Source organism: Myxine glutinosa, chromosome 8, assembly GCF_964187855.1.
Source record: "Myxine glutinosa chromosome 8, kmMyxGlut1.1, whole genome shotgun sequence".
Taxonomy (NCBI): Eukaryota; Metazoa; Chordata; class Myxini; order Myxiniformes; family Myxinidae; genus Myxine; species Myxine glutinosa.
In genome coordinates, this window is record NC_136268.1 from 90,187,100 (window position 1) to 90,214,754 (window position 27,655).

At 44.7% G+C, this 27,655-nt stretch overlaps 1 protein-coding gene across 1 annotated transcript in view; it reads left to right on the forward strand.

Moving 5' to 3' along the window:
• The window catches only part of CDH23 (cadherin related 23), a 216,953-nt gene that overhangs the window by 89,687 nt on the left and 99,611 nt on the right, over positions 1 to 27,655 (forward strand). Inside the window, exons 23-24 of the mRNA XM_078783508.1 lie at positions 1,489 to 1,586; positions 1,769 to 1,889. Coding sequence (XP_078639634.1) covers positions 1,489 to 1,586; positions 1,769 to 1,889 — 219 coding nt within the window. The remainder of the gene's footprint in view (positions 1 to 1,488; positions 1,587 to 1,768; positions 1,890 to 27,655) is intronic.

Consider the following 27,655-nt stretch of genomic DNA (forward strand, 5'->3'; position numbering starts at 1 on the left):
TCAACTTGGTACAAACACAATACATGAGAGTATACATATGCAGATTTTGTTTTGTAATCTGACCAAAGATGGCCAACTGACAGCCTTTAACTCCATACAGCAAAATTACTAAAATCAAGGGGGCTATGACATTTTATGTATTTTTCTTCTTGTTTCAAAATACAAGCAGACCTGTGCCCCACACCGCGTTAACTTATGCTATCAGTTTACCTATTTTCTAAGACCCTAATTCAAAATTCCGTTTTTCACCACACCTTCATCTTAATTAGCATTTACTGGGCTTTATTTTATTTTTTTACCATTTTCTTTTCTTGATAGGATCTTGATTTATCTTTTCTCACTGCTCATGGGACGGGCAGTGAGGTACATTTTTGGCACAACAAGCAAGGGAATGAATGATCGGCAAGAGAGTAGAGAATTAAACACTGCGTCCTACAAGTAGGCTAACCCCCGCTCTAGCAGGGAAAATGGCCTTTAAAATGCATGTTGTTGTTGTTGTTGTCCTACAAGTAAGGGGGTTGGGCTAGGAAGGCTTAATGGGGATAATAAAGATTGTGGGTAAGGATGGGGGGTGGCATGAGATAGCGATACTATTACTGTCTGACCCTGGAGGGAAGTGTGGGAAATAATGGCCTCTCGAAGGTAGTTCCACAGATGGGAGAAGTAGTTTTTATGTACAGTTTAGGAACAAAATAGTTTAGGTGTACAGTCAGCTTTTATTAGCATGAGAGATGGGTTTTTGCAATCCTGTGTGTGTGTGCACGCGTCTGTGTGTGCGTGCGAGCGTGTGTGCTGTAACTTTTTTACCATTTGAGGTTTTGCCATCAAATCTTTAACAAAGCCTTATTATGAGAATATGGAGAAGTCAAATTATTAATTTGGTAAAAAGGTCAAAGGTCAGTGTCATCAAATCGTCAATTTTCATCCAATTGACCTGAAATTTTAAGAATTTGCACATTGGGTCACTGAATTGATTCACCAATCAAAAAAAGCTTGAAGCCGATTGTGTTTTTTAGATCAAAAGATTGAGGAAAAACGTCAATTTTCATCCAATTGACTTGAAATTTTAAGAATTTGCATATTGAGTCACTGAAGTCTCTTGCTTTTGAGGTCAAAAGGCCAACGTCGCCTGAAATCGTCAATTTTTTGTTGTTTTTGTTTTTAGCTGGTTTTGTTATGTTTAGCATACAGAAGAAGAAGAAGTCAGATTACAAAGCAGACACGGATGGGATTTGCTTTTCAGATGCTTTCTAGTTATTATTATTATTATTATTATTATTATTATTGTTGGTATCTTTTTATTAACATTATTACCTATCAGTGTTTAATTGTTCAGGGAAAATGAAAGACTTTGCAATCATGGCACTGGCATTGTGTTGGGTTGAAATAACTTACAGATTAAGATAAGAAGTTTTGATAATCCATTGTAATATCTGAGATTGTATGCATATTCTCAACTTCCTTTACTTCCATCCCTCATCTCTTCAGTTTCATGTGGACTCCAACGGACGTGTCAACTTTGCACAGACGGATATGCTCATCCATGTTGTGAACAGAGATACCAACCGCATTATGGATGTCAACCGGTAAACCATCTCTTCTAGCTTAAGATCAGAGTCAAGAGTTCTTATTGATTGTTTCACTCCAAGAAGACATAAAGGACAAAATGTCACTGATGATCATGAACCTTTGCTTTCCACAAAACATATGTGTCCTTTTGTATACCGATCATGCCATTTACATGACTTTTGTCCATTTCTCCTCCAAGGGTCATAGCAATGATTGATAAAAATAAGGAGCAGCTGAAAAGCCTATTTAGGACATACAACGTGCTTGATGTCCAGCCTGCAGCCCTTTCACCGGCCGATGACAACATCAGCAGCCTCCAGGTGAAAAGATCAAACATGTAAACATTGTCATGATGATGTCAAAACCATACCTGATGCCGACAGACATAATCATAACCTCTGGGACAACCTTTATCAAAAGTGTTTTTTTTATTTGAGTATGGTTTTGTATAGAGATAGAAAGTAGTGGGAAACGAGGTTATTCGTGATCACATAGAAATTATTTTGTCCATTTCTTTGAAGAATCTGAATTGCAGTGCCTCCTTCGAATCTAATAGCCAATAACATCCAATCACATTATTTTGCATGTGTAATATGATGAATGTAGTTATAAAGTTTGAAGTAGCATAATCGTTCACCTACAGACATTTATACAGCAACCCTAAATGTCAAAAACAACCTAGTGAATGTTTGGACTAAATTTGGTCGATGGTAGCAGGAACAAACTTGAAGATACCTCCACTAGACTGAACAGTTTATGGTTTGTATCCCACTGATAGGCTGGATCTGCATCCATACCTGAATTAAAATCTAATGGGCTTGTTCTTATCACCTACCCAAGTCATCCACCAAGTTTTGTCATAACCTGTCTAAACCTTTTTCAGATGTCGTGCTATATATCATTTTTGGCCCTATCTCTCAATTATAAAGAATCACTTGAAAATTAAATAAAAACCCTAGTACCTGGATCTTCACCAAAATCTAATCAATTCGGCTTTGCCACACACTCGACCTGTCCACCACGTTTTGGCTGAATCTGTCCACAACCTTTTGGGATATCCTACTCACAGTTACACAAACTAACAAGGATGAAAACATATCCTCCGTCCAACATTCATTGCTCAAAAAGTCTGTAGGGAAGATCACAACTGAACATTGTTATGAATGAATGAATGAATGATCGTTTTAAGGCCATTTTTCCCTGCTAGAGCAGGGGTTAGCCTTGCAGACCCCATGACAATCATGGTTCCCTGTTTGAGGCAATGTTTTTATGGCCGGATGCCCTTCCTGACGCCAACCCTTAGTCGCCTCTTACGATGCGCAGGGATACGGTGTACCTATTCTAAATCGGGGTACACACCGGGATCATTCATCCCAGCAAGCTGGTACTCAATTTGCCGACCTCGGAAGGATGACAGGCTGAGTCAACCCCCCTGGTGTTAATTCAGCGATCGATCGGGATTCGAACCCAGGATCCTAGGTATCCCAAGCCGGCACCCTAACCGCTAAGCCAACACCAGGCCGCTAAGCCAACTGTTAACAGCATGAATTTTATAAGAGAGGTCATTGAGAAAGAATGTTAGCTTCTGGTGGTGAAATAATCATGAAAAGTGAAAGAAGGAAGGACTCAGGAAATGAACTGTGATTATACTAAATGGCTACAGGTGTAATGTTTTACATTCAGATAAGTTTAATCAAAGACCTGCAACCCATCTAAAATTTACGTAAATAATAAAAATAAACCCTTATAGCAATTTTCCAATCTGGAGATGTAATTTTGTTCCTGAAACATAACCTCCACCAACAGTCGGTGGTGGAGGTAATAATCTGAATTGGAAAAGACAATTGTTCAATCAACATGAAGCAAAATGTTGCCAAAGTAACTTCAGCAAACATCACATCCCTTGCTCCAAGATTCCATGTCCCTAATATCACTGTTGCAGTGAAATTTGAATGAAGATTATAGGAAAGCCTGTTTGTTCAATCACTACATGACCAAAAGTATGCGGACACCCCTTCTCATGGATTCGGCTGTTTCAGCCACACTCATTGGTGACAGATATATATAATCAAGCACACAGCCATGCAATCTCAATGGACAAACAGAATGGGACGGATTGAAGAGCTCAGTGACTTTCAACATGGCATCGTCATAGGATCCCACCTTTCCAACAAGTCAGTTCGTTAAATTTCTGCCCTGCTAGAGCTGCCCCGGTCAAATGCAAGTGCTGTTATTGTGAAGTGGAAACGTCTGGAAGCAACAACAACTCAGCTGCAAAGTGGTAGGCCATACAAGCTCACAGAACGGGACCGCCGAGTGCTGAAGTGCGTAGTGCATAAAAATCGTCTGTCCTCGGTTGCAACACTCACTACCGAGTTCCAAACTGCATCTGGAAGCAACGTCAGCACAACAACTGTTCATCGAGATCTTCATGAAATGCATTTCCATGGCTGAACAGCCGCACACAAGCCTAAGATCACCATGCGCAATGCCAAGTGTCGGCTGGAGTGGTGTAAAGCTCACCACCATTGGACTCTGGAGCAGTGGCAACACGTTCTCTGCTGTGATGAATCACACTTCACCATCTGGCAGTCCTATGGACGAATCTGGGTTTGACGGATGCCAGGAGAACGCTACCTGCCAGAATGCATAGTGCCAACTGTACAGTTTGGTGGAGGAGGAATAATGGTCGGGGGCTGTTTTCATGGTTTGGGCTTGGCCCCTTAGTTCCAGTGAAGGGAAATCTTAACGTTACAGCATACAATGACATTCTAGATGATTGTGTGCTTCCAACTTTGTGGCAACAGTTTGGGGAAGGCCCTTTCCTGTTTCAGCATGACAATGGCCCTGTGCACAAAGTGAGGTCTTGACTGGAAGTGAGGTGTGGAAGAACTTGACTGGCCTGCACAAAGGCCTGACCTCAACCCCATCGAACACCTTTGGGATGAAATGGAACACTGACTGCGAGCCAGGCCTAATCGCCCAACATCAGTGCCCGACCTCACTAATGCTCTTGTGGCTTAATGGAAGCAAATGTCTGCAGCAATGTTCCAACATCTAGTGGAAAGCCTTCCCAGAAGAGTGGAGGCTGTTATAGCAGCAAAGGGGGACCAACTCCATTTTAATGCCCATGATTTTGGAATGAAATGTTCGATGTTCTGGTGTCCACATACTTTTGGTCATGCAGTGTATGTGGCAGAGTTAGATTTCTCCCTAAATATAGACAGACAACATTACTGTATGGAGGAATGTTGCGTAGCCCCATCTCCTGACACTAGTCTACCGCAAGGATGAGCACTGTACATCGTGTCCCTTCATTTCTAACTCTTCCATCATGAGACCTCCCATGCATTGAGGGCCTGATCTTATCCCCATAGTCCTAACTTGTCTTTCTAACCCTTACCTTCAACATTGGTGAACTTTGCTACCTTGCACTGCAAAGCAAAATGTGGGGTTAAGTGAGCGGTTTCGTACGTGCCTACGTATGTACATATGTACGTGTCTGCATTTTTAAAAGTCATTTTCTGGTTGGTCCGATTCACATGAAATGTTCACCACCGTGTGGAATTTTTTTGTGATAATTATGATGTCATCGGTCACATGGTATGGGCGCCGTCTTGGATAACCAAAAAAAACTGGACCTCTATATCTCTGAAACCACTTCATGGAAAAATAGAAACATAGCTCATTGTAAAGAACTCCGCATAGGGAACAAGTGTTGTTACTGATGACGTCATTGGTGCTTTCATTATGACGTCATAATTCGACAAGTACAACGCTTAGTCTGATCAGTTTGAAATTTATTGAGCGTGATTTACACACAATTATATTGGAGAATGTAAACATATAATGTCATCAGTCACGTGGTCTGGCAGCCATATTGGATCAAAAAAATTTAAGCCTTAAAAAAAAAACAGAAGAGTTGACTCACACCAAGTCGATTGCACGGGGTAAGTATTATATGAATACCATTTAGTTATCAATGGACTGCCCTTTGACTGGATAACCACAGAATCTCCCAGCATTGCATGTCAAACTGAATATTTTCTCAAGATGGTAAGGCAGAATCTTCTCTCTCCTTTCCTGCAGGCTTCCTTTTGTACAACCTCAAAAGGGCGAGCTCAGGTTGAAATGTTGGTGTTACTCTTTACATCCCCACGGACTCTCTATGACATTCTGGAATCCCTCTGTTTTTGTTTACCTTCGTAATAAGTATTTTGTAGTGTAATATAGTTGTATATGAGGTACGAGTATACCTTTACATAAACAATGACCACGCTGTCTGAGATGATATAGTCGACCTTAATGTCTACAATCTGCTTACTTTAGTCTTTGCAATGATTTTTTTTGTTTGCCAACTTAAAATCCCACCATGTTGACTGGCTAGGAGTTAAACCTGTAACCTTCAGTTATATTATAGAAACCAAGGTCTTACATGAGGCGGCATACATTTTACAACTGGTCAACTTTCCAAACCAGGATTTACATAAACTGACGTTGATTTGTTTTACATATGGTAATGTTTAACTTTTATTCTCACCTATTCGGCTTTCCTTCACTTGTATTTATCATCTGAGATAATTTTGTGTTTGTTGATGTTTTTCACAAGCTCATGTGATGAAGGCTCAGGTAACACAATTAGGTTGGCTGGGTAAGCCTCAGATGGTTCAAAGAACTGACCTCTGACACTGACAGTGGTTTATAGGGACAAATATTATCACTTCCAAAATGCAATTAATACAGGGTGAGTTACACCAGTGGAACGTCAATCTACTTTCTCCATTCTCTACATTTTGAGTACAAGTTTTAACCCAAGAAGCCAACGATGCTGGATCAAACCTGGCTAACTGTAATGACAGCTATCAGGGTGTCTATCTAGAGTCAGTGTCGTGTCGTTGGCTAACTGAGAAACCTTTGAGCCCATTGTGGTTGGTAATACGAGATTTTCGAAATGACACAATCTGCCCCAGAATGCTCGGCGTGCATGTACAGAAACCCCTAGAGACAGCAATCTTCGGGCCAAGTGAACTTCAATGATGCATGCACGACAAGGATTGTTAGTTACCTGAAATTACTCACAAAACTTCTAAAATAAGTCGAAAATACTTGGAAAAGTACCTGAGAGAAAGCTGGGGTATGCCTCTGAACAACAAAATTGTTGGAAGAAGACCCTGTATCTGGTTTACGTGCTTCTGAACACCATTGGAAAGAACATACAGTATATGGGGCAGGGTAAGTTTAAAATCAACTTTTAGTATCGTATCTCCTATATTTTTGTGCATCTGATTTGCATCCAGGAACACAACAATTATGGTTAACCATCTCAAAATTGCCACTCTTTCGTTTAAATGCTGCAAATTGTATGTTAAAACACTATGTGAATTACAGATTTATATTGCAAGCGATGGCAGGTTAAAAGTGCCTGCACTAGCAGAAGCGAGTGCTGAAAATGCATACATAGCACATGTGTGAAAGGCCTCGTTAGCATTCATATTGTTACGTTTATGGGGGGTAGGCAATGAAATACCTTCGGGACAGGTTGGATTGTATAGGTAGTGTGCACTCCGTATGTCGTGTAGCCACCTTGATGTACATAAGTCAGGCCGGATGTCGCATAAGGTTGTATATTTGTCCCCATGGCGAGGGGTGGGGCTATGTTAATTAGGTAGGGGTTAAGGGTAAATCCCTTGTATGTAAATGTATGTAAATGTAATGTAATGTAAATGTAAATGTATGTTGCGGTTTTGTGGTTTTATAAAAAGGTTAATTTCCCCTCCGAGTTAGTTACACTACAACATGTAGCCTCGTTTAAGCTCAGTTATTTCTTAGTAAATGTAAGCGTAGTCCTTTCCTGTGTTGGTTTTGTGTTGAGTAGGATAATGAGAATTAGGTGTCCTTATGGCGCTTTGGGTGGTTTTTCGCGCCGAAATACCACGCGGCAGGCCTGAACAAGTCGACCAAGGCCGAAGGAAGGTGGAGGAGGAGCCAACGGTAAGCACGAGCCGCCAATCAGGGCTCGAGGGGAGTGACTTACCACTGCGGCAAAAGGCGGGGTTTGGAACCTTCGAGTCGGGCTAGGGCGGGGCAATATAACCCTGTGCCCAGAGCCCCCCACCTCAGTTATGAGATGAGTGCAGTTGAGCAGTGAGTTTGGAGTGCTCAGTTATGAGATTGGATTTATGAGAGCAGTTTGGGGGTTTCAGTTGAGTTACAAGAGGAGACGTGCTGAGTTGACTTGAGTTGAGTTCAGAAGGAGATGCGCATAACCCCATTGTATACAAACTTGCCCTGCTCCCCGCGCTCTGCGCAGTATTAATCGCGCTGTAAAAGAGACCCGCGCCGGGCCACAGACGCGCGTTTTTCCTCCTGCCTGCCTTTGCCGATATACACGCCGCGAGGATTTTCCCACCTGCCTGCCTTCGCCGGGACACGTGCTGTGACCGCCAGAGGGCCACGCCGGGTGAGCTGTTCCTGAAGCGACCGAAGCAGGCGCGTTCGGCGTGGGAACATTCTTCTTCCATTTCCCCGTGTGAGTGATCGGGCCCGTGTCTGGGAAAATGTAAGACTGCTTAAGTTCTGCTCTGTGTCCCCTTTTCTTCTACCAAATCATTGTAAATAGTGTAAATAAATCTGTTCTTCCTTCTGATTCGACTGTTTCGTCTCTTCCATCATTGGCTTCGCATGGTACGAATTAGATCACTCTGACCGGGTTCTATAGTCAGGGTACCAGCACGAGTCACGTGGTATGCCATCCGCTCAGGTGTACTCAATCACGCGTGGTTCGTGCGAGACTCGATCCCCGCTTCCGCTGTGGCGTGGGTACTCAAGGTAAGCGTGAAATTGTCCCGAAACCCTTTTCCATGTCTGCCCGGAAGTGGTGACTCAGTCTCGTGGTTTTGAAGACCCAGAGAGAAAAAGGGGCTTAATCTCCCCTTTGTAAGGAAACGGGCTTCGAAAAACCGCAACAATATTGTTACATTTATGGGGGGTAGGCAATTAAATACCTTCGGGCCAGGTTGGATTGTATAGGTAGTGTGCGCTCCGTATGTCGTGTAGCCAGCTTGATGTACATAAGTCAGGCCGGATGTTGCATAAGGTTGTATATTTGTCCCCATGGCGAGGGGTGGGGCTATGTTAATTAGGTAGGGGTTAAGGGTAAAACCCTTGTATGTAAATGCCTCTGTGATTTTTCCTTTGTTCCTGAAGACACACACCACACCAGCCATGCACCTATACTAAAAATATACTAAAACGACCATATAAAAGTAACCGGAACCAGGACATTCAAATTCCGCTGGCGCCTCCAGCCACCACATCGCAACACCAAGCGGGAGGGGCCATGCGGCCCTGCCCCGAAGGGTGGTGATTGGTCCGGCCGACGGAGCGATGAGATGGACTCCTTGATTGGTGCATGTGCGGACGTCATTGGATGACGTTGGAGACCGGGGAACAAAAAGACTGTGTCCCGGCATTTTCTTTCTCTTGGTGTCCCGAGTTGATGAAAGGCGGTCACAGTTCATGCCCTTGGCTCTGACTTCGTGGAGGTGATCGTGGGCAGACGCATTTTTTCTCTTGATCCAGGCGATTGGTGCGAGCGGACGCATCCTTTCCCTGGTGCGTTGGTGCTGACTTTGTGGCGGCTGTGTTCACCTGAGAGACATCCATGCTTTGTGGAGGGTGGGACGAGGATGGAACGAGGCCCTGCTCGCTTCATGTTCGGTGGTTGGCGGGCGAACGAACTTCGTGCCAAGGTGTGGGTTTTCTCGCGCATGGACCAGGGACCTGTTTGAGGAACGGCGGGGTTCAAGGGCGGCTCAAAGCTGAGTACTGAGCAATCGCACCACACGAACACATTTTTACGTTCGTTCTTTTATTTCCCCTTGTGTTATTTTACAAGTCCTTGTGGGGGCGCTCCATTTAGGATTTTAGTATTACCGTGCATTTCTTGTTCCCTGGCATTATTTTTATTAAACCCTTTTATTGTTGCATTTTAATTCCGTGTCGGTTTGATTTGATTATCGTGGTTCGAAGACGCTCCAGTGGAATCCGTGCAGGTAAGAGCCTTGCTGCCCTCCCCCTCCTCGCGCATATAAAGAAGATCCGCCAAAGTTGAATGAACGCCCCAGAGGTAAGCTCGATCGGCTATTCGTCCCCATGGGTGTTCACCCCCGGGAACACGACAATATGCTATTTTTGAAAGTACCGTATTGAGGCAAGGTTTCTGAGAGAACAAGATGATCACTGTTCAATTAGCATTTGTAACAAAATTTGGCCATAGAATCTCCGCAATATTGATGATCATGATGCTCAATGACAGAATTCTCCACTATACACCCGGAACATCACAGCTGCAAGTGGAAAGGCCATAAGCAAGAGTGATTGCAAAAAACTAATCAAGTGCTAATGCTGACATGACATAGAAACCCTAACATTGACAGGCCCTGGTATTTCTTCCGCAATTCCTTTTCACCCTGTTACAATTATGCTTTACTCGACCATGATTCCTACCCCAGTATTTAACCTCTTTGCCAAATTTCACGATAAATCACCTTGCTTTATCATCATAAACAGCCAGCTCAATTGATAGGTTAACCTAAGAACACTTTATAAGACTTGACAAACCTGCAGCTCTTTCAAAAACTAGATGGTATTCAGAGAATACTTACCCTGCGCAATCAACTTGGTGTGAACCAACTCTTCTGTTTTTGAACGTTTCTTTTTATTGTTGATACAATATGGTTGCCAGACCACGTGAGCGATGACATAAATTTATATTCTCTAAATAATTGTTGCATAGATCATGCTCAATAAATTTCAAACGAATCAGACGAAGCGTTGTCCCTGTCGAATTATGACGTCATAATTATGGCACCAATGACGTCATGGTTAACAACACCTATTCCCCATATGGAGTTATTTACAATGAGCCACGTTTCAATTTTTTCCATACAGCGGTTTTGGAGATATAGAGGTGCAACGTTTTTCGGTTTTTTCAAGATGGCGACTGTAACACATGACCTATGACGTCATGATTATCATTTAAATATTCTCAAGGAGGAGGCGCTCCTAAGGTGAAAATTTCGTGTCCATCAGACCAACAGTTGCTGAAATTTTTAAAATAATGATCGGATGGATAAGTGTTGTATTTGTCGAATTATGACGCCATAACGAAGGCACCGATGACATCATCATTAACATATATTATTTCCCATGGGGAGTCGGTGACAATGATCCAGGTCTCTATTTTTTCCATGGAGTGATTTCAGAGATAGAGGTGCGAAGTTTTTCAAAGATGGCGTCTGTTTCACGTGACCTATGACGTCATAATAATCATTAAAATATTCTACAGGAGGAGGCCCTCCGATGGTGAAAATTTCGTGTCAATCGGACCAAGAATTGCAGAGAAAAAAAATCATACTGATCAAATCAAGCGTTGTACTTGTCGAATTATCACGTCATAATTAAAGTACTGACGACATCATCATTAACATATCTTATTCCCCAAGCGGAGTACTTGACAATGAGCCATGTTTCCGTTTTTAACTCAACTGGACTATGTCCAGCTGAGTTTTGGTCGACACCCAGTGTCCGTCGTCTGTCTGTCTGTCTGTCATCTGTAAACAATTCGACGTCTACCCTCTAAAAGTCACAAATATTGATTTAATTTGTTGAAACTTGTTATGCAGCATCTTTAAGACATAAACTAGTTTGGAGCTGCATTTGGGCGTTGCACGCCCAAAAATGGGCGTGGCAGGGCGGCCATATTGAAAAGTCAATTTTTGTCATATTTTTTGCACATATAAAGTATATAGTTTGTGGTTTTATTATGCATATTCTAACCATATTGATATAGACCAGTTGAGTTCAGGTTCCCTGGAACCTCTCTAGTTTTTCCATGGAGCGGTTTCGGAGATATAGAGGTGCAACCTTTTTTCGATTTTTCCAGGATGGTGCCTGTACCACGTGCCATATGACGTCATAATTATCATTTAAAAAATTCCACAGGCGTAGCCGCTCATATTCTGAAAATTTCGTGCCAATCGGACTAACAGTTGCAGAGGAATTTTTTTTTTATACTGATCAAATTATGTGTTGTACTTGTCGAATTATGACGTCATAATTAAGGCACCGATGACATCATCATCAACATATCTTATTCCCCATGGTGAGTACTTGACAATGAGCCATGTTTCCATTTTTTCCATTGAGCGGTTTGGGAGATTTAGAGGTGTAACTTTTTTCCAAGATGGCGCCTGTACCACGTGACCTATGACCTCACAATAGTCATTAAAATATCCTAAAGGGGGAGGCCCTCCTAAGGTGAAAATTTCATGTCAATCGGACCAACGGTTTTCGCTTCGCGAGCGCAGGGTAACAATATAACAGCCTCTTCTTCTTCAAATATTTATTGTTTAAAAATCTCGTGGATTACAAAATATATGGTCAGGATAATAAGTGCTTTCTTACCATTTGAAGTAACTATACAAGATATCCACAAAGTCTTGTTCCAGTTTAAATTATTACAACCCAACCAAAGAATACTTTGTGGACACCCTGCATTGACTGCACAAGTTATGCAATGCAGACTGAGAATACTCAGACGAAACTGCACATTTGCAAGTCTTGCTTTTATGTGGAATTAATCACAGCTTTGCAATGTTATTTACATGTACAGTACACCGGCGTGTCCTGTCTTGAAATTATCTAATCATCTTTTCTGCAAACACATTTTTGTTCCACATAATCTGGTGCTTGCGTGGGGATAAAATTGTTCAACTGACCTTTAAGATTGTACTTTTTATACAAAGTCGAGGCTCGTGGAAGAGCTGGAATACAGCACAGGAACATAGAGAACACAGTTTAAAGTTGGGAAACACACCAAAAACAGGGTAGAGAGAGAGACAAAACAGAAAGACACTGAAGTAGGAAGTACTTTAGTCCGGTGAGCTTATGCGATCGAGCAGTGTACGTTGGTCAGTGAGTCAGTGAGTCTGTAAAACTTCAGGCATTATCGCCTAAACCAAACACGCGATTTTGATTAAACTTGGCCACAAGCTTCATTTCTGATGCCTAATGAAGGTGTATTGACCGCATCAAGATCTGTGCTCATTGCAGAGGTCTACGGGGGGTGGGGGGGGGGGGGAGGGGGTAGGGGGGAGGGTTGCCCCCCAAAATAGGTATTTGCTTTCTTCTCCGAAACGACACACAATTTCGATGACACTTGCCCACAACCTTCATCACCCATGATGTACAAATGCATGTTCATTGGATTAAAAAAAACAGGGTCTAAAGGGATCTGTGGGGTGTCAGACTCCCCCACCCCCCCCCCCCCCCCCCCCACTCCACTCCCCAAAAATAGGTGTTTACTCTCTTCTCCGAAACTACACACACAATTTCTATGACACTTTCCCACAACCTTAATCACCCATGGTGTACCACTGCTTGTTCATGGAATAAAAATAAAAAACAGGGTCTAAAGGGATCTGTTGGAGGGTATGACCCCCACCCCTCCCTCCACTCCCCCACTCCGCTCCCAAAAAATAGGTGTTTACTCTCTTCCTAGAAACTACACACATAATTCCAATGAAACTTGACCACAACCTTCATCACCCATGATGTACCATTGTTTGATCACTGCATAACAAGACCGAAAGTCTAACAGCGGCGTAGCCGAGCTTGTAAAATATTATAAACCACAAACACATATAATTAGCTTTTCAAACAGTCTCTAATGCTGCTTATAACATTAAACAAAGAAATTTGGAGGAATTCTGACATCAGTGAGGTACGTTTTACTAACAGAACTGAGCGAAGATCTACTGTAATCTATATACCCCACAAGGTTTGGAGGTGTGCTCATTTACCAAGCAGCTAGCTAGCGCTTGCCAAGCTAGCTATTCCTTAACGGTTTTGAATGGAGTGCTTGCTCGAATGCTTTAACCACTTGGTGATCTCTCCACAACAAACTTGGTAAATGAACACACACCCAATGTTATTGAGACCCGACCATAGATCGACTGTAATCTATATACCCCAAAGAGGAATGACCCTTCCTGCAGCTGCCGTAGTGAGCAGGTGTTCTAGTAAATGAAAATGTCGGTCAGTGGAGTCAGCCGTCTTAATGACATCATAGACGAAATGATGTAACAGACATAAAACTGCCGCTCCTTTAATATGTAGAAGATGATAGCCGGCGAACCCGGTGTTGTGAATGAACGTGTACGTATTATGTTGAAAAACCAGATTTTGCTGGATCCTTTGAGAATTCCAAGCTTTGACGCACCAAATCGCTCAATGGAGGCCGCCATCTTGCGCATGCGGAAGTATGCATAACAAATTGAAAAAAGTTCAATAGGAGTTTGTTTCACCCGTCTTTTTTTTATTCACAATCTTATGCACCTCTAATTTGTAATTAAAATACTTTAAGACCTACCTCGGCCTGCACGGGCCTGGTTATCTTCAACGAAAATCGTCACCAAATACCGGAACCAATGAGATTCGAGCATTTGAAAAAATATGTCAAAAAAGCTTTTCACCACATTTCGGACACTGAAAACGGCGTCAAATATTCTAAAATTGACGAAGAATTATTTTTTAGAAATCTCGCGGCCGTAGGGCATAGTTTTTCATGGCCGGAAATATCCGAAGTTGAGACGGAATTCACCGAATTAATCAAGAAGGAAATTTTATAAATTTTAATCTCATCCAGAATGCAAATGGTGTCATTTTGAACTAGGTACGGTACCTACTACACATACCTACTACCAACTACCTAACTTACTGATGCCATAGTGATGGGTAAAATAGTGGCAAGAGGCTTTGGCTTCGCCGGCTCATTGCGGCATTGCAGTTGGGTACTAGTACATTTTAGAGAGCTTCGTAAGCGAACCTCTATGGCAATTGCATGTATATGTAAATCCATTCAAAATTTTATGTAAATCCATTCAAAAGTTCACTTTCATTTCAAATTTCACAAAAAAAAAAATTCAAATTTTTCCCCATTCCCTTGGGAACAAAATTTCATGTTGTCATTTGAAATGTTCCTTCCATGATCCGCCATCTTGTCCCTTCCATGGTCCGCCATCTTGTCCCTTCCATGATCCGCCATCTTGCTCACGTGATCTTGCTTTGGTCTGGCGCGGCCGAAAAATTATTTTCACCTGTTGATGAAAATTATTTTCACCTGGTGATTAAAATCAATAAATTACAATACAGTACTGTACAGAACGGATTTTGAATTCGAAACCGCTCATCATTTATGCCAGCTACACCGATTTTCTTTTTTCCGCCAGCTACACTGACTTCATTTAAGCCAGGTACACCGATTTCAGTACATACCTGCCATTCGGACCTACGTACCTGGTCCAGTCGACTAGAAGTCTAGACTATATAGCCTACAGTAGGTAAGTCCTGCATTCTATCCCAATCTATCCATTCAATAAAATTAATTTGAATTTTAATTCTAAGCCCAAGATCAAACAACCTGGCCTAGCTAGGCCTAGGCCTACAGATGTTTGTGAGGGCTGCGTACTCGATCGACTGATTATTGTCGACGAAGCTCTCACTCTACTCAATGCGTATTCATATTAACTTCCAGTAAGTTTGCAGTCACTACGAAGGGATTAGTGTTACGATTAGATTTACTATTGTGGCGGACACGGAAGCTCACTGGCGTGGTGACATCATTCCGCGCACCAAGTGGGCGGCGGCCACGCCGAGGGGTAGGCGTGGCCTCAGGATATACACCGGGCGCGCAGCCCGGAGCACGCCAGTGCTACAGTGACCTCTTTTAATAAAGAACATTAAACTTACCGCGTTGTCCGCTTCCTCCTTGGTAGCAAGTCGCGCGCGTAGCACCGCGCACTTCATTGGTGACCTCCGACATTCGAGTCAGCCGTCGCTGACCACCCGAAACCGCCGCAACAATGGCTACCAACGCGGTCTCCATCAAGCTCCCCGAATTCTGGGAGTCACAAGCCGAAGTTTGGTTCCTGCAGGCAGAAGCCCAGTTCCGACTTCGAGGCATCACGGTGGACGAGACCATGTACTGCCACGTGGTCGCCGCCCTCGGGCCCGGCACGGCCACCCGCGTCGTATCGGGCCTAAGGGATCCACCTGCCGACGGCAAGTACGAGGCGGTCAAGCGTCTCCTCCTCGCCACGTTCGGCCTTACGGTGGACGCACGGGCCGATCGCCTCTTGGACCTCCCCGAGATCGGGGACACGCGACCGTCGGTCCATATGGATCATATGCTGGCACTCATGGGCGACGAAACCCTGAACGCTCTATTCCGGGCGTTATTTCGACGCCAGCTGCCAGCACGAGTCCGCCTCGCTTTGGCCGGTTCTGCGTTAACGGAACCCCGTGCACTCGCTGCCGAGGCCGACAAATACTACGCGGCTTTGGACACGCAGGCGAGTCTTGGCGCGGTCGCCGCTCCCGAGGCTCCCGAGGCTTTCCCTGATGCACCGCACCTCGTGTCCGCCGCCACGCCCCGCCCACCACCACCGCCGCCGCCGCGACGAAAACCGCGGCCTCCGATGCCGCAGCCGCCCACCTGGTGTTTCTTCCACGCCAAGTTCAGCCACGAGGCTCGGCAGTGTCACCCGCCGTGCTCATTCGGCAGGTCGGGAAACGGGCGAGCCGACGCTCGGTGGCAACTGTGAGCGTCGGCAATTCAAACAGCCTTCTGTACATAACGGACACCTTGTCCGGGCGCCGTTACCTGTGCGACACGGGAGCGCAGGTGAGTGTCGTTCCTGCCGGTACGTCCGACAAGCAAACAGCGGGCCGAGGTCCCGCGTTGCTTGCGGCCAATGGTACGTCTATACGCAGGTACGGAAAACGCTGTCTCTCCCTGCGGTTCGGAGGGCAGGTTTTCCGTTGGTCGTTCGTAACGGCCGACGTGCCCATGGCACTGCTCGGCGCGGACTTCTTATGTGCTAATGGATTACTGGTCGATGTAAAGCGCAGAAGGCTTGTCCAGGCTCAGACGTTCAGCTCGCTCGCGTGCGCGCTGCCCGGCTCGTTGAGCAGCTCACAGAGCGGCTCATCGAGCGGCTCGCCGAGTGGCTTGCTGAGCGGTTCGGTTCCGGCCAGGTTGATCTGTACGCTTCCGGCAGCGGACGAATTCACCCACCTCCTCGCGGGTTTCCCGGCCCTCACGCGGCCAACCTTCTCGGCGGGGACCGTCAAGTACGGGGTGGAACACCACATCCCCACCGCCGGGCCACCGGTCTACGCCCGGGCACGCCGCCTCGAGCCGACGAAGCTCGCGGTAGCGAAAGCGGAATTTGCCACGCTGGAGCGGCTCGGCATCGTGTGGCGCTCCGAGAGTGCGTGGGCGTCGCCGCTCCACATCGTGCCCAAGCCCGGCGGGGGATGGCGACCGTGCGGGGACTACCGGCGCCTCAACGACACCACCACCCCGACCGCTACCCCGTCCCCCACATACAGGACTTCTCCACCCGGTTGGCGGGCATGTCCTTCTTTTCAAAGGTGGACCTCGTGCGCGGCTACCATCAGGTTCCTGTCAGGCCGGAGGACATCCCGAAGACGGCTGCCATCACGCGGTTCGGGCTTTTCGAATTTCTTCGGATGCCCTTCGGTTTGAAAAATGCAGCGCAGGCGTTCCAGCGCCTAATGGACAGCGTCTTGCGCGGCTTGGATTTTTTGTACGTCTACCTGGACGACATCCTCGTCGCCAGCGCGTCCCGCGAAGAGCACCTTCATCACCTCCGCACGCTCTTCGAATGCCTGGGCCAGCATGGCCTCATCGTGAACCCCGCCAAGTGCCGGTTCGGCGTCACCAGCATCGACTTTTTGGGGCACCGCGTCACCAGGCACGGGGCCGTCCCCCTACCGGCCAAGGTGGAGGCGGTGAAGGGGTTTCCGCGCCCCCGCACGATCAAGGGGCTCCAGGAGTTCCTGGGCATGGTAAACTTTTACCATCGGTTCCTGCCCCGCATCGCCCAGCTCCTGCGCCCCTTACACGAGGCCCTTCGAGGGAAGCCGGGCAAAGGTGACGTTACCTGGACTGGGCAGATGGACGCGGCGTTCTCGGGTGCGAAGCTCGCCTTGGCCAACGCCACCATGCTCGCGCACCCGGCGCCCGATGCACCGATTGCTCTCACCTCTGACGCCTCGGACTATGCGGTGGGTGCGGTGTACGAGCAATGGGTGCGTGGTGCCTGGCAACCGCTGGCGTTCTTCAGCCGGCAGCTTTGCCCGCCCGAACGCTGGTACAGTACCTTCGACCGCGAGTTGCTTGGGCTTCACCTGGCATACAGTACCTTCGACCGCGAGTTGCTTGCGCTTCACCTGGTGGTCAGGCACTTCCGCCATCTGCTCGAGGGCCGTGCGTTCACGGCCTTCATCGACCACAAGCTGCTGGTTTTCGAGATGGGCAAGGTCGCCGAGCCGTGGTCGGCCCGGCAACAGCGTCACCTCGCGGCCGTGTCCGAGTACACGACGGACATCCGGCACGTCGCGGGAAAGGACAAACCGGTGGCCGATTGCCTTTCCTGGGCCGTCACCCACGCAGTCCACCTTGGCATCGACTATGCCCGGATGGCGGCGGACCAGGCCGCCGACCCCGGGGTCCAGGCCCTGCGGACCGCCGTCACGGGTCACCGAGGTGCCCTTCGACGGCGCGGGCACGGCCCTCGTTTGCGACGTCTCCCTCGGGCGGCCTCGCCCCATCGTGCCCGCAGGCTGGCAGCGCCAGGTTTTTGACGCCATCCACGGCCTGTCCCACCCGGGCACGAAGGCCTCCCAGAGGTTGGTCGCCGACAAGTTTGTCTGGCATGGCCTCCGGAAGGCCGTCCGCGGCTGGACCAGGACGTGCCTCGCGTGCCAGCGCGCAAAGGTGCACCGACACACCCAGGCCCCCTTGGCCCCGTTTACGGTGCCGGAACGTCGGTTCGACCACGTTCACGTGGACCTGGTGGGACCTCTGCCCCCCTCGCAGGGTTTCACCCATGTCCTCACCATGGTGGACCGCACCACCCGGTGGCTGGAGGCCGTGCCTTTGGTGACGACGATGGCGGCGGACGTCGCACAGGCGTTCATCGCCACCTGGGTCGCCCGGTTCGGCGCCCCCTCGGACATCTCGTCCGACTGCGGCCCCCAGTTCACCTCGGAGCTCTGGGGGGCGGTCGCGCGGGGGCTCAGGGTCCACCTGCACTGAACCACGGCCTACCACCCCCAGGCCAACGGTCTTTGCGGGCGCTTCCACTGCTCCTTGAAGGCCGCGCTCCGGGCCACCCTCCGCGACAGCGGCTGGGTCGACAGGCTCCCCTGGGTCCTGCTGGGCCTCCGGACGGCGCCCAAGGACGACCTGCGCGCCTCCGCGGTGGAGTTGGTTTTTGGACAACCGCTGCGGGTGCCGGGCGAGTTCCTCCCAGACCCCACGGCACCATGGTCCGCGGCGCAAGAGCGTTCTGCGCTGCAGAAGACCGCCCGGAGGTTCGCCCCGGTGCCGACTGCGCACCACGGGAACCCTCCTACACACGTCGCCCCGGAGCTTCGCACCGCGGAGTACGTCTTCGTCCGGCACGACGCCCACCGGACACCACTGCGGCCCCCGTACGACGGGCCTTTCCGCGTGCTGGAGACCAGGGTGAAACATTTCACCCTGGACATCGGCGGCACTCCTGACCGGGTCTCCATAGACCGCCTCAAGCCGGCCCACCTCGACGTGGACCACCCACCGCCGGTGACTCGGCCCCCGCGTCGGGGCCGCCCCCTTGCGGGCGGACCCCCGGCACCTCCCAGCACCGCAGGCATGCCGCCCCCGGTCCGGCACCCATCCCGGGGACAGCCGGGGGCATCCCACCTGGCATCCCTGCACCCCGGACGCCGCCGGTCGCCAGAGGGCGCTTCGGCCGGGTCATCCGTTTGCCCCGCAAACTGGCCCTCCAGGTGCGCGGGAATTCTGGGGGGGCGCGTGTGGCAGACACGGAAGCTCACTGGTGTGGTGACATCATTCCGCGCACCAAGTGGGCGGCGGCCACGCCGAGGGGTAGGCGTGGCCTCAGATATACACCGGGTGCGCAGCCCGGAGCGCGCCAGTGCTACAGTGACCTCTTTTAATAAAGAACATTAAACTTACCGCGTTGTCCGCTTCCTCCTTGGTAGTGTCGTGGAAGTGTAGTGAGACTCAAGACTCCAATGATGTCACAGGTTTACAAAAGATCACAACTTTATTAACTGGTTGTTCACTTCATTCCAATACCAAATAACTACCGTTTAACTCAATGGACCAGGTAACTCTATCCGCATAGTCCCTCTTTCGTGGCTGCAGCGCCGTACTCGTGGTACGTGTTCATTCCGTCGGGCAGGGCTTCTGAGGATGAGTGCTCTTTGACTCAAAGTCTCTTCTGTTTATATGGGCAAACTTCAGTTAATCCTCTGTGCGCTGAAATCGTAATCCCTTCTCCGCAGCAATGTTACTCAGTCATCCTGCTCGCCTTCCTGGCACCAACTCGCTCCTCCCTGCTGCGAGTTCCATTTACCAAACAATAGGGGGGTGCTCCAGCCTGGGGCTGTGACCAGGTGGACAAGAGATTACCATGTTCGTGCACATTCCTGACATTCATTTACGAAATCGTCTATCTGCTTCGTTACCAGTCCCAATCAATGAGTTACCAGTCCCAATCAATGAGTTACATTTCCACAATTCCCTCATCTTTTTGTTTTTGTTTATATTAACCATTAATCTAAACATCAATATAAGTAAACAATCAATCACTGCAAGTAAACATCAATACAAGTATAAGTAAATAATCAATCACTGCAAGTAAACATCATTATAAGTATAAGTAAATAATCAATATCTACAAGTAAATATCAATACAAGTATTCAAACCATAACTTTGGTAATCAAATTCCCTTAGGCATACACCGTCATCCTGCAAGAATCACAAAACATTTCGTTGGTCATTGACTCCTTCCATATTGTTCAATCTATTGCATTTGCATCACAAATATCTTTTCAAAACAACACTTCACCATCACCAAGATACAACAATTTCACTTCATTTTCAAGTTTTGTAAAGCATCTGCACCATCTGGCAAAAACGTTTGCCTCCACACAAATGTTGACTTTGTTTGAAAGGAAGGGCTGATCACTTGTGTTTGAATCCAGGTATGAAACATTTTCTCCTAATGTCTTCATAGCACCTGCACTACTTCGTGTAGGATTTCGCTGTTGTGGTAACATTGCGGAGTCATAGACTGACCCTGCTCTCCATGTAGCATTCTTGCCACTTTTTGCTGTAAACCATAGTAATTCCTGAACAAGGCCTTCACCCAGTTGTAGTCGACTTGCCTCCTCCCTCATTGTGAGTGGGCAGCAAGTATTGGTGTGACGTTGATTGGCCAGCAAGATGTGGAACAGGGATGCCGGATGCATCCACAATGATGTTGGGACCATGGTGTTCAGGTCATCCATGGTCCATACCAGGAGTGGCCCGCAGAATCGTGCACAGCTGTTGTGAAAAGGCACAGCCATTGGTTTGCAGCTCCATGCTGGCTCCCCGGAAGTTGGTGAAGTAATAACATATGTCCCCGCATTTCACAGAGGTTGCAGGTAAGGTGTCGTTGTCCTGCAACTTCTGATGTGATGAATGTTCCAAGCCTTCGAACAAGAGTAAGTGATCGCCTTTCTTTCATATGTTGCAGTGTGATCCAGGCAAATGGTCACATAAATTTCCTTGGTGAAGGTAAGCATCCATCTCCAAGTTACACGGGAGAATGTCTTCATCATTCTTTGAGAAAGAGGGTGTATGCCACGTTTAACTTCATTTTTTTAGCCACAAATTTTCTTTCTCGAACTTCTTCCCAATTCCGTTAGCACCCCCTTCAAATGTGATCTCGTCTTATCCTTATGCTCAGTCACATCTGAATCTGCTTTCCACACACACTGAATCAGATAAGGTACATCTTACCATGAAATCAGCATAATCATGTATATCTTCCGACAGTTTCACATTCAACAATTTGTTGTTTTTCCTTAACACAAAAAAAGTTATATTCATTTATATGCGTCACACAAATAATATTCAATCAGGTATGTATTTCACTACTAAACTAAGAATAGCATCCACAATTGCTTTCAGGTTAATATAGTTCAAAAATTAACTCATGCAGGTATTTTAGCACTACTCTAAGAAAATAAATTGTATATGATTACAATCACAAACGGGAATATCTAATTCCCAACAACAATTTTCTCAAACCAACAAATTAAGCATAATGTATTATTACCATAATTCCTCTCCACTTTTTCTTTTCCCTTTTTTAAAATTTTTTATTTTTATTTTTTTAACAGTGTGTCACTCGTGGTGATATGAGTTCACTGATCTTGTAATTGACACAACTCATAACATTGTCGTTATGCCATTATCTTAATTCTACTTTATTCATTGCAACATCACTTGATTTAATCTTTTAATCTCAGTATTTATGTCGCCATAAAAGTCTTCCTTTTCTGGTTCCACATTTCTTTCCTCATTTGTCACTTCATGCGTTATCATCGTGTTGTTGGTTATTCAAACACACCGTCACTAAGGCTTTCAAGCAAGCCACCACTAAAACAATTGCCAATATAACTACTAAACCAACAAACAAATATTGCTACTCCTTGTATATATTCATACCTATGACATAATTATATGTCGATGACATTCAACATTATATACCAAACTAACAAGCTTCCTAAAAGGTAAATAAAGAAAATCCCTTAATATGTAACATAAATCAGATTATTTGTCTTACCCTGATCCCCCTATCTCCCGGGGTTGAACTCAATCCCCTGATCATGAGTGTAGTTGTGATACATTTTTCACTCATGTTGTATTAATATCAGCAGGTAATTGTATGTCATGTAGGCAAATAAATGTCACTATCCCAAGTAGGAATATCACATGTTGAAAATGTAATGTTTATCAATGCAAGGGGTGTTAAAATGTAATTCAAATGACTGTAAATCACGACTATCATTTATCTGCCACTGAATGTTCTGCTGGGCTGCGAGGTGCAGCCTCATTTTCTGTGGGATCGTCCACCTTAGCCCCATGTGCTTGTTTGCAATGAGGGGCATGAATCCAACTTTCTATTTTGGGTCCATATTTTTCTCCCTATTCTTATCAATCTCCTATGGTTTATCATTTCGTTCCAAGATACCGCAACCAAAGGTTTTAACCAAAGCTCTACCAAACTATTTCCAATTTGAACAAAAAATGCCAGTGAAACAATGATTCGAAGAATTAACTTCAAGGGGTCAATAAATTTATTCTATAGCCAGATCTAATTTTCCCATCCAATAGTTTGCCTTGCCACATGTCATATTATAACACTTTAATAAACCTTCGAAAAATGTTTCCCATCTCAACAAATTTCCTTTTTACAAATAGCCATGTGTAACTTACGTATTTAACTACAATTTCCTCTCAATTTGTTTGGCCTAACTGGCCGCAAAAGTGGCTGCCAGCATGCAGTACCGTTTTTTATCTACCAAGGAAGTGCTCGTCCACACAAGACCTCTACCAAAATGTTGTTTGTAAAAACAAATCTGGGATTTCCGATTACATGGATGCACTCTCAGGACATTTTCAGGCTGCTGTTAACAATCCACTATGATAAATTAATTCCTTTACCCACAATCAAATAATTAGTACAAATTGAGGATATTATCCATCTGACATTCATTTATAGATTCATTATGTTGGATCTAATATATATATATTTTTTTTTTCCCAATAATTTCGCACTGGTGTAAGGAAGAACAATAGCTCTCATAAGTCTTAGTAATATCGTAGTTAATTTACCCAGCATCGAAGAATTTATTTACTATCCATTCTCATCTGTGAACCAGTGACTTTGTTTGAACTCCAGAACTCAAAACTCACAATAGTTCAAACCAGCAAAATTTCCTTTACTATTTTCCCATATCATCTATGCCTTATACACATCCATACATACAGCCCAATTTATATTCTGATAAAATTCAAGTTTATATATATATAAAATCCATGAGCAGAGTACTCTGGGAAGTCAGTGTAAGACCTCTCCAAAATTTGGCTAATTTTGTACTCCCACATTTTTTATGAAGCTCATATCCATAAATAGCTTTGATTCTCATATAAATTCTATCACAATGGAATCCCAAGATTACTTCCAATTTTTTTTTACTATTAATGAATAGCTGCTCATAACTCAGCAAATCAAATCTTTATTCTCCATCTCCCTTGACAAAAGTGATAATTTTCATTATCAAATTATATTTCTATTTTTTATTTAATGAATTCTCTCGATATGCGATCCCATCCCCATGGAACTATCTATTTTTCAGACAAGGCACACTGTCGGTGTCAACAATCTTGTAAGATTGATACACAAAAACAAAAACACTGACACACAAAATACCCACACACACATGCATTATGTGTATTTGTTTGCGTTGGAACCCTTATTTACAGATCCGGATGGGTGTCAACTTTATTTCAATTTCTCAAAATTTGTCCTTCAATTTTATAAGCGCTAATACACAAATGGACCAAAAAGTTTATTCTTAGAAAACCCCTATGACGTCACATTGACATTACCCTTTCAGTTCCCACAATAATTTATCCAAATTTGACTACCCACCCATTTGTATGTCAGTCGACCACTGACCTATCAATCGTGTGGAACAATAGTCCGAAATTCCCACCTGATCATGATGTGACTCTTGTCACTTGGTTTGCCAAAAGAATTGCACAGCAATTGTTCCAAACTTTGTAAATTTAAAATTTTGTGCCCAACATAAAAGATCCAATTTCGGCATTTTATCAATTAATTATCAATTTGCTTACAAGCAAAAGAAAAATGAATAATTCTTGCTCCGAAAACTTTTCAGACCCAAGAATCATCGACAGTTATTCATGTTTGTCCAGTAATCTAATTTGCTGAGGCCAATCGTCATTTGGGATTTGTCGCAATGAAGGCCTAATCATTGTCTGAGGTATCGGTCAGCACTGGTACCCTTGATCTTGGTTTACCCTATGAACTTGTCTTCCTTTTGGTATACGGACATCCTCTTTTCCAATGTCCCATCCGTCCACACTTGAAACACCGGTTTCTGTCGTTGCCTGGTCTGTGCACCTGTGCACTTGTATTGCTGGGCTGCATCTCTACATCCCTGAGTTGCCACTGCAATCTCTCGTTATCTCCTGAAACACGAAAAAATTCTCTGTACCGTCCTTTTTGGGGAGACAACTGGAAATCAGATGGGACAACTGTCACTTTCATTCCTAATTTCGAGGGCAGTTGTGCATTTGTCTCCTCCACTGTATCCTGTATCCTTTTTATTTTAAGTTCTAGATCCGTTATCCGTTCTTGCTGTTCCCGTTGTCTGGATTCACCATCCCAAAGATGGAATGCAAGCCAGTCTACCGTTAGATTCTGTCTCTTCCTGGCTTTCAATCTTTGTTCCAATCTTTCCAATCGACTTCGCTCAAATGTACCATCTCTTGGAAACTCCTCATCATGTCCCTTTGTCCACAAATACCAATTCTCGACCTGCCTTATAGCTTCGGCACCATAACGGTCATACATATGATGTGTACAAGTACCTTTTTGTGGAATCTCTGGTTGTCCTTGTGTATTCTTGCAGGCTCCATTTCCCATTTTGCCTTTTATCAAAGTAGCGTTGGATGTGTTGTAGTTTGTTCCTCTAAAGCTTCACTCGTACCTCCAGGAAGGATCTCTCCACCTGTTCAAACGGTGATTTCCAGAGAATCTCTCTCACCTGTGGCTTTTGCACAATCCAATCTCACAGATCAGTATTTGCAGATGAGCCAGAGGGTCAGTATGAAATGGGTGAATCCTCAGGTGTCCGCTCTGTTGAAGGGGAAATCACACAATGGTAACCGCACATATATATCTATATATAACTCACCACCTTGCTCAATTTTCCAAGGTTGTCTTCACATTGATAATATCTCACAAAGATATCAAAGCTTCTTTCTTGAGACCGCATTTTCATCAATCAAACAATCAATATATTCAATTCAATTTATTCAGTTCAATTTATTCAGTTAAATTTATTCAATTAAATTTATTCAGTTCAATTCAATTATTCAATTTCAATTAATTTATCAATATTCATCAATAAATCAAATTAATCATTTTGGATGACTCCTTGCATAAGCCCTTTCCCCAATGATGTCAGGACAAGTCCATCTATTGACTGAGATCGAAGCTCATCGGTCGTCACCTCTGGTTCATACCTCATGTCAATTGACGAATCACTGTTCTGTCCTAGGGTCATATCTGACCTATTTTTCCATTTTGCCCGGTCTTCACAAATTTTCTTTGCAACCACTAAAGGCAACTCATCCTTCATTCGTGAGACCGCCAAAATGGATGGCAGATATTAAAGTTCTTTGGGAAAAATATCTCATCATTTTTCTTTTAATAGTACCCAAATCTCTTGGCAATATAAATTTCGTAAAACTCCTGAAATAAGACTGTAAAATTCCTTCAATCATGCTAAATTTTGAAACTGCATCGCTTGTAACACCCAATTTATCCCATAGGGCTTGAAAGTTCTTTCCCAAGTTCATGCAATCATTCTGCATTTGAACCCTATGATATCATTCATAATAATCATCATGATTTTATAGTCATGGTCCTATCATAATCATCTATTTAAAACGAACATTTCCTTTATCACCACAGCTATGTGGTATAATCAACAATAGAATAAAACTGTACATAGCTACCTCATGGCCACTTAGTATACCTATTGACAATAAGTCATAACAATATCGAATAATCATTGAACAATTAAAAATCGCTTCCACTGCTCCAGCCGCAGCATTCGTCATTTTGTCTGCTCATCCGCGTGACCAAAACGAAATAAAGGGAGCTCAACCATTACACAGCGCTTTTAATGGCGCATGCCATAGGAACTCAACGCAATTTCGACTCGGCCAGAAAAACGAGCAAATTTTGCAGGATGTTAACTGGAATTACCCGTGAAAATATATACAAAATACACAAAAATACACACCCACAAAAATAAACAACAAAACCCAAACAAACCCAAGGTCGACCATCTTACACAGTAAATTACATCATTTCAGCATCGTATTGATTGCTGAAATATTCCAGGGTTTATACACACCTTAAAAGAGGTATGCGTGGTGTTGCCCCCTCCCACGTTTATTCCAGGGTTTATACACACCTTAAAAGAGGTATGCGTGGTGTTGCCCCCTCCCACTTTTAATTCCTCATTAAATTACTCATTAAATTACTCATTAAATTACTCATTAAATTACTCATTAAATTACTTATTAAATTACTCATTAAATTACTCATTAAATTACTCATTAAATTACTCATTAAATTACTCATTAAATTACTCATTAAATTACTCATTAAATTACTTATTAAATTACTCATTAAATTACTCATTAAATTACTCATTAAATTACTCATTAAATTACTCATTTAATTACTCATTTAATTACTCATTAAATTACTCATTAAATTACTCATTAAATTAACTTACATAGTTTCAGCATTGTATTGATTGCTGAAATATTCCAGGGTTTATACACACCTTAAAAGAGGTATGCGTGGTGTTGCCCCCTCCCACGTTTATTCCAGGGTTTATACACACCTTAAAAGAGGTATGCGTGGTGTTGCCCCCTCCCACTTTTAATTAAATTACATCGTTTCAATTAAAAACATCGCTTCTACTGCTCCAGCCGCAGCATTCGTCACTTTGTCTGCTCATCCGCATGACCAAAACGAAATAAAGGGAGCTCAACCATTACACAGCGCTTTTAATGGCGCATGCCATAGGAACTCAATGCAATTTCGACTCGGCCAGAAAAACGAGCAAATTTTGCAGGATGTTAACTGGAATTAGCCGTGAAAATATATACAAAATATACAAAAATACACACCCACACAAATAAACAACATTTATTCCGTTCAACAGAACAAACATTTCCTATATCATGACATGCATGTCTTCAAAATTATATGACCAAGAGAAAAAGTAAAACTAATTAAAACTGCGGGCAGTGATGAT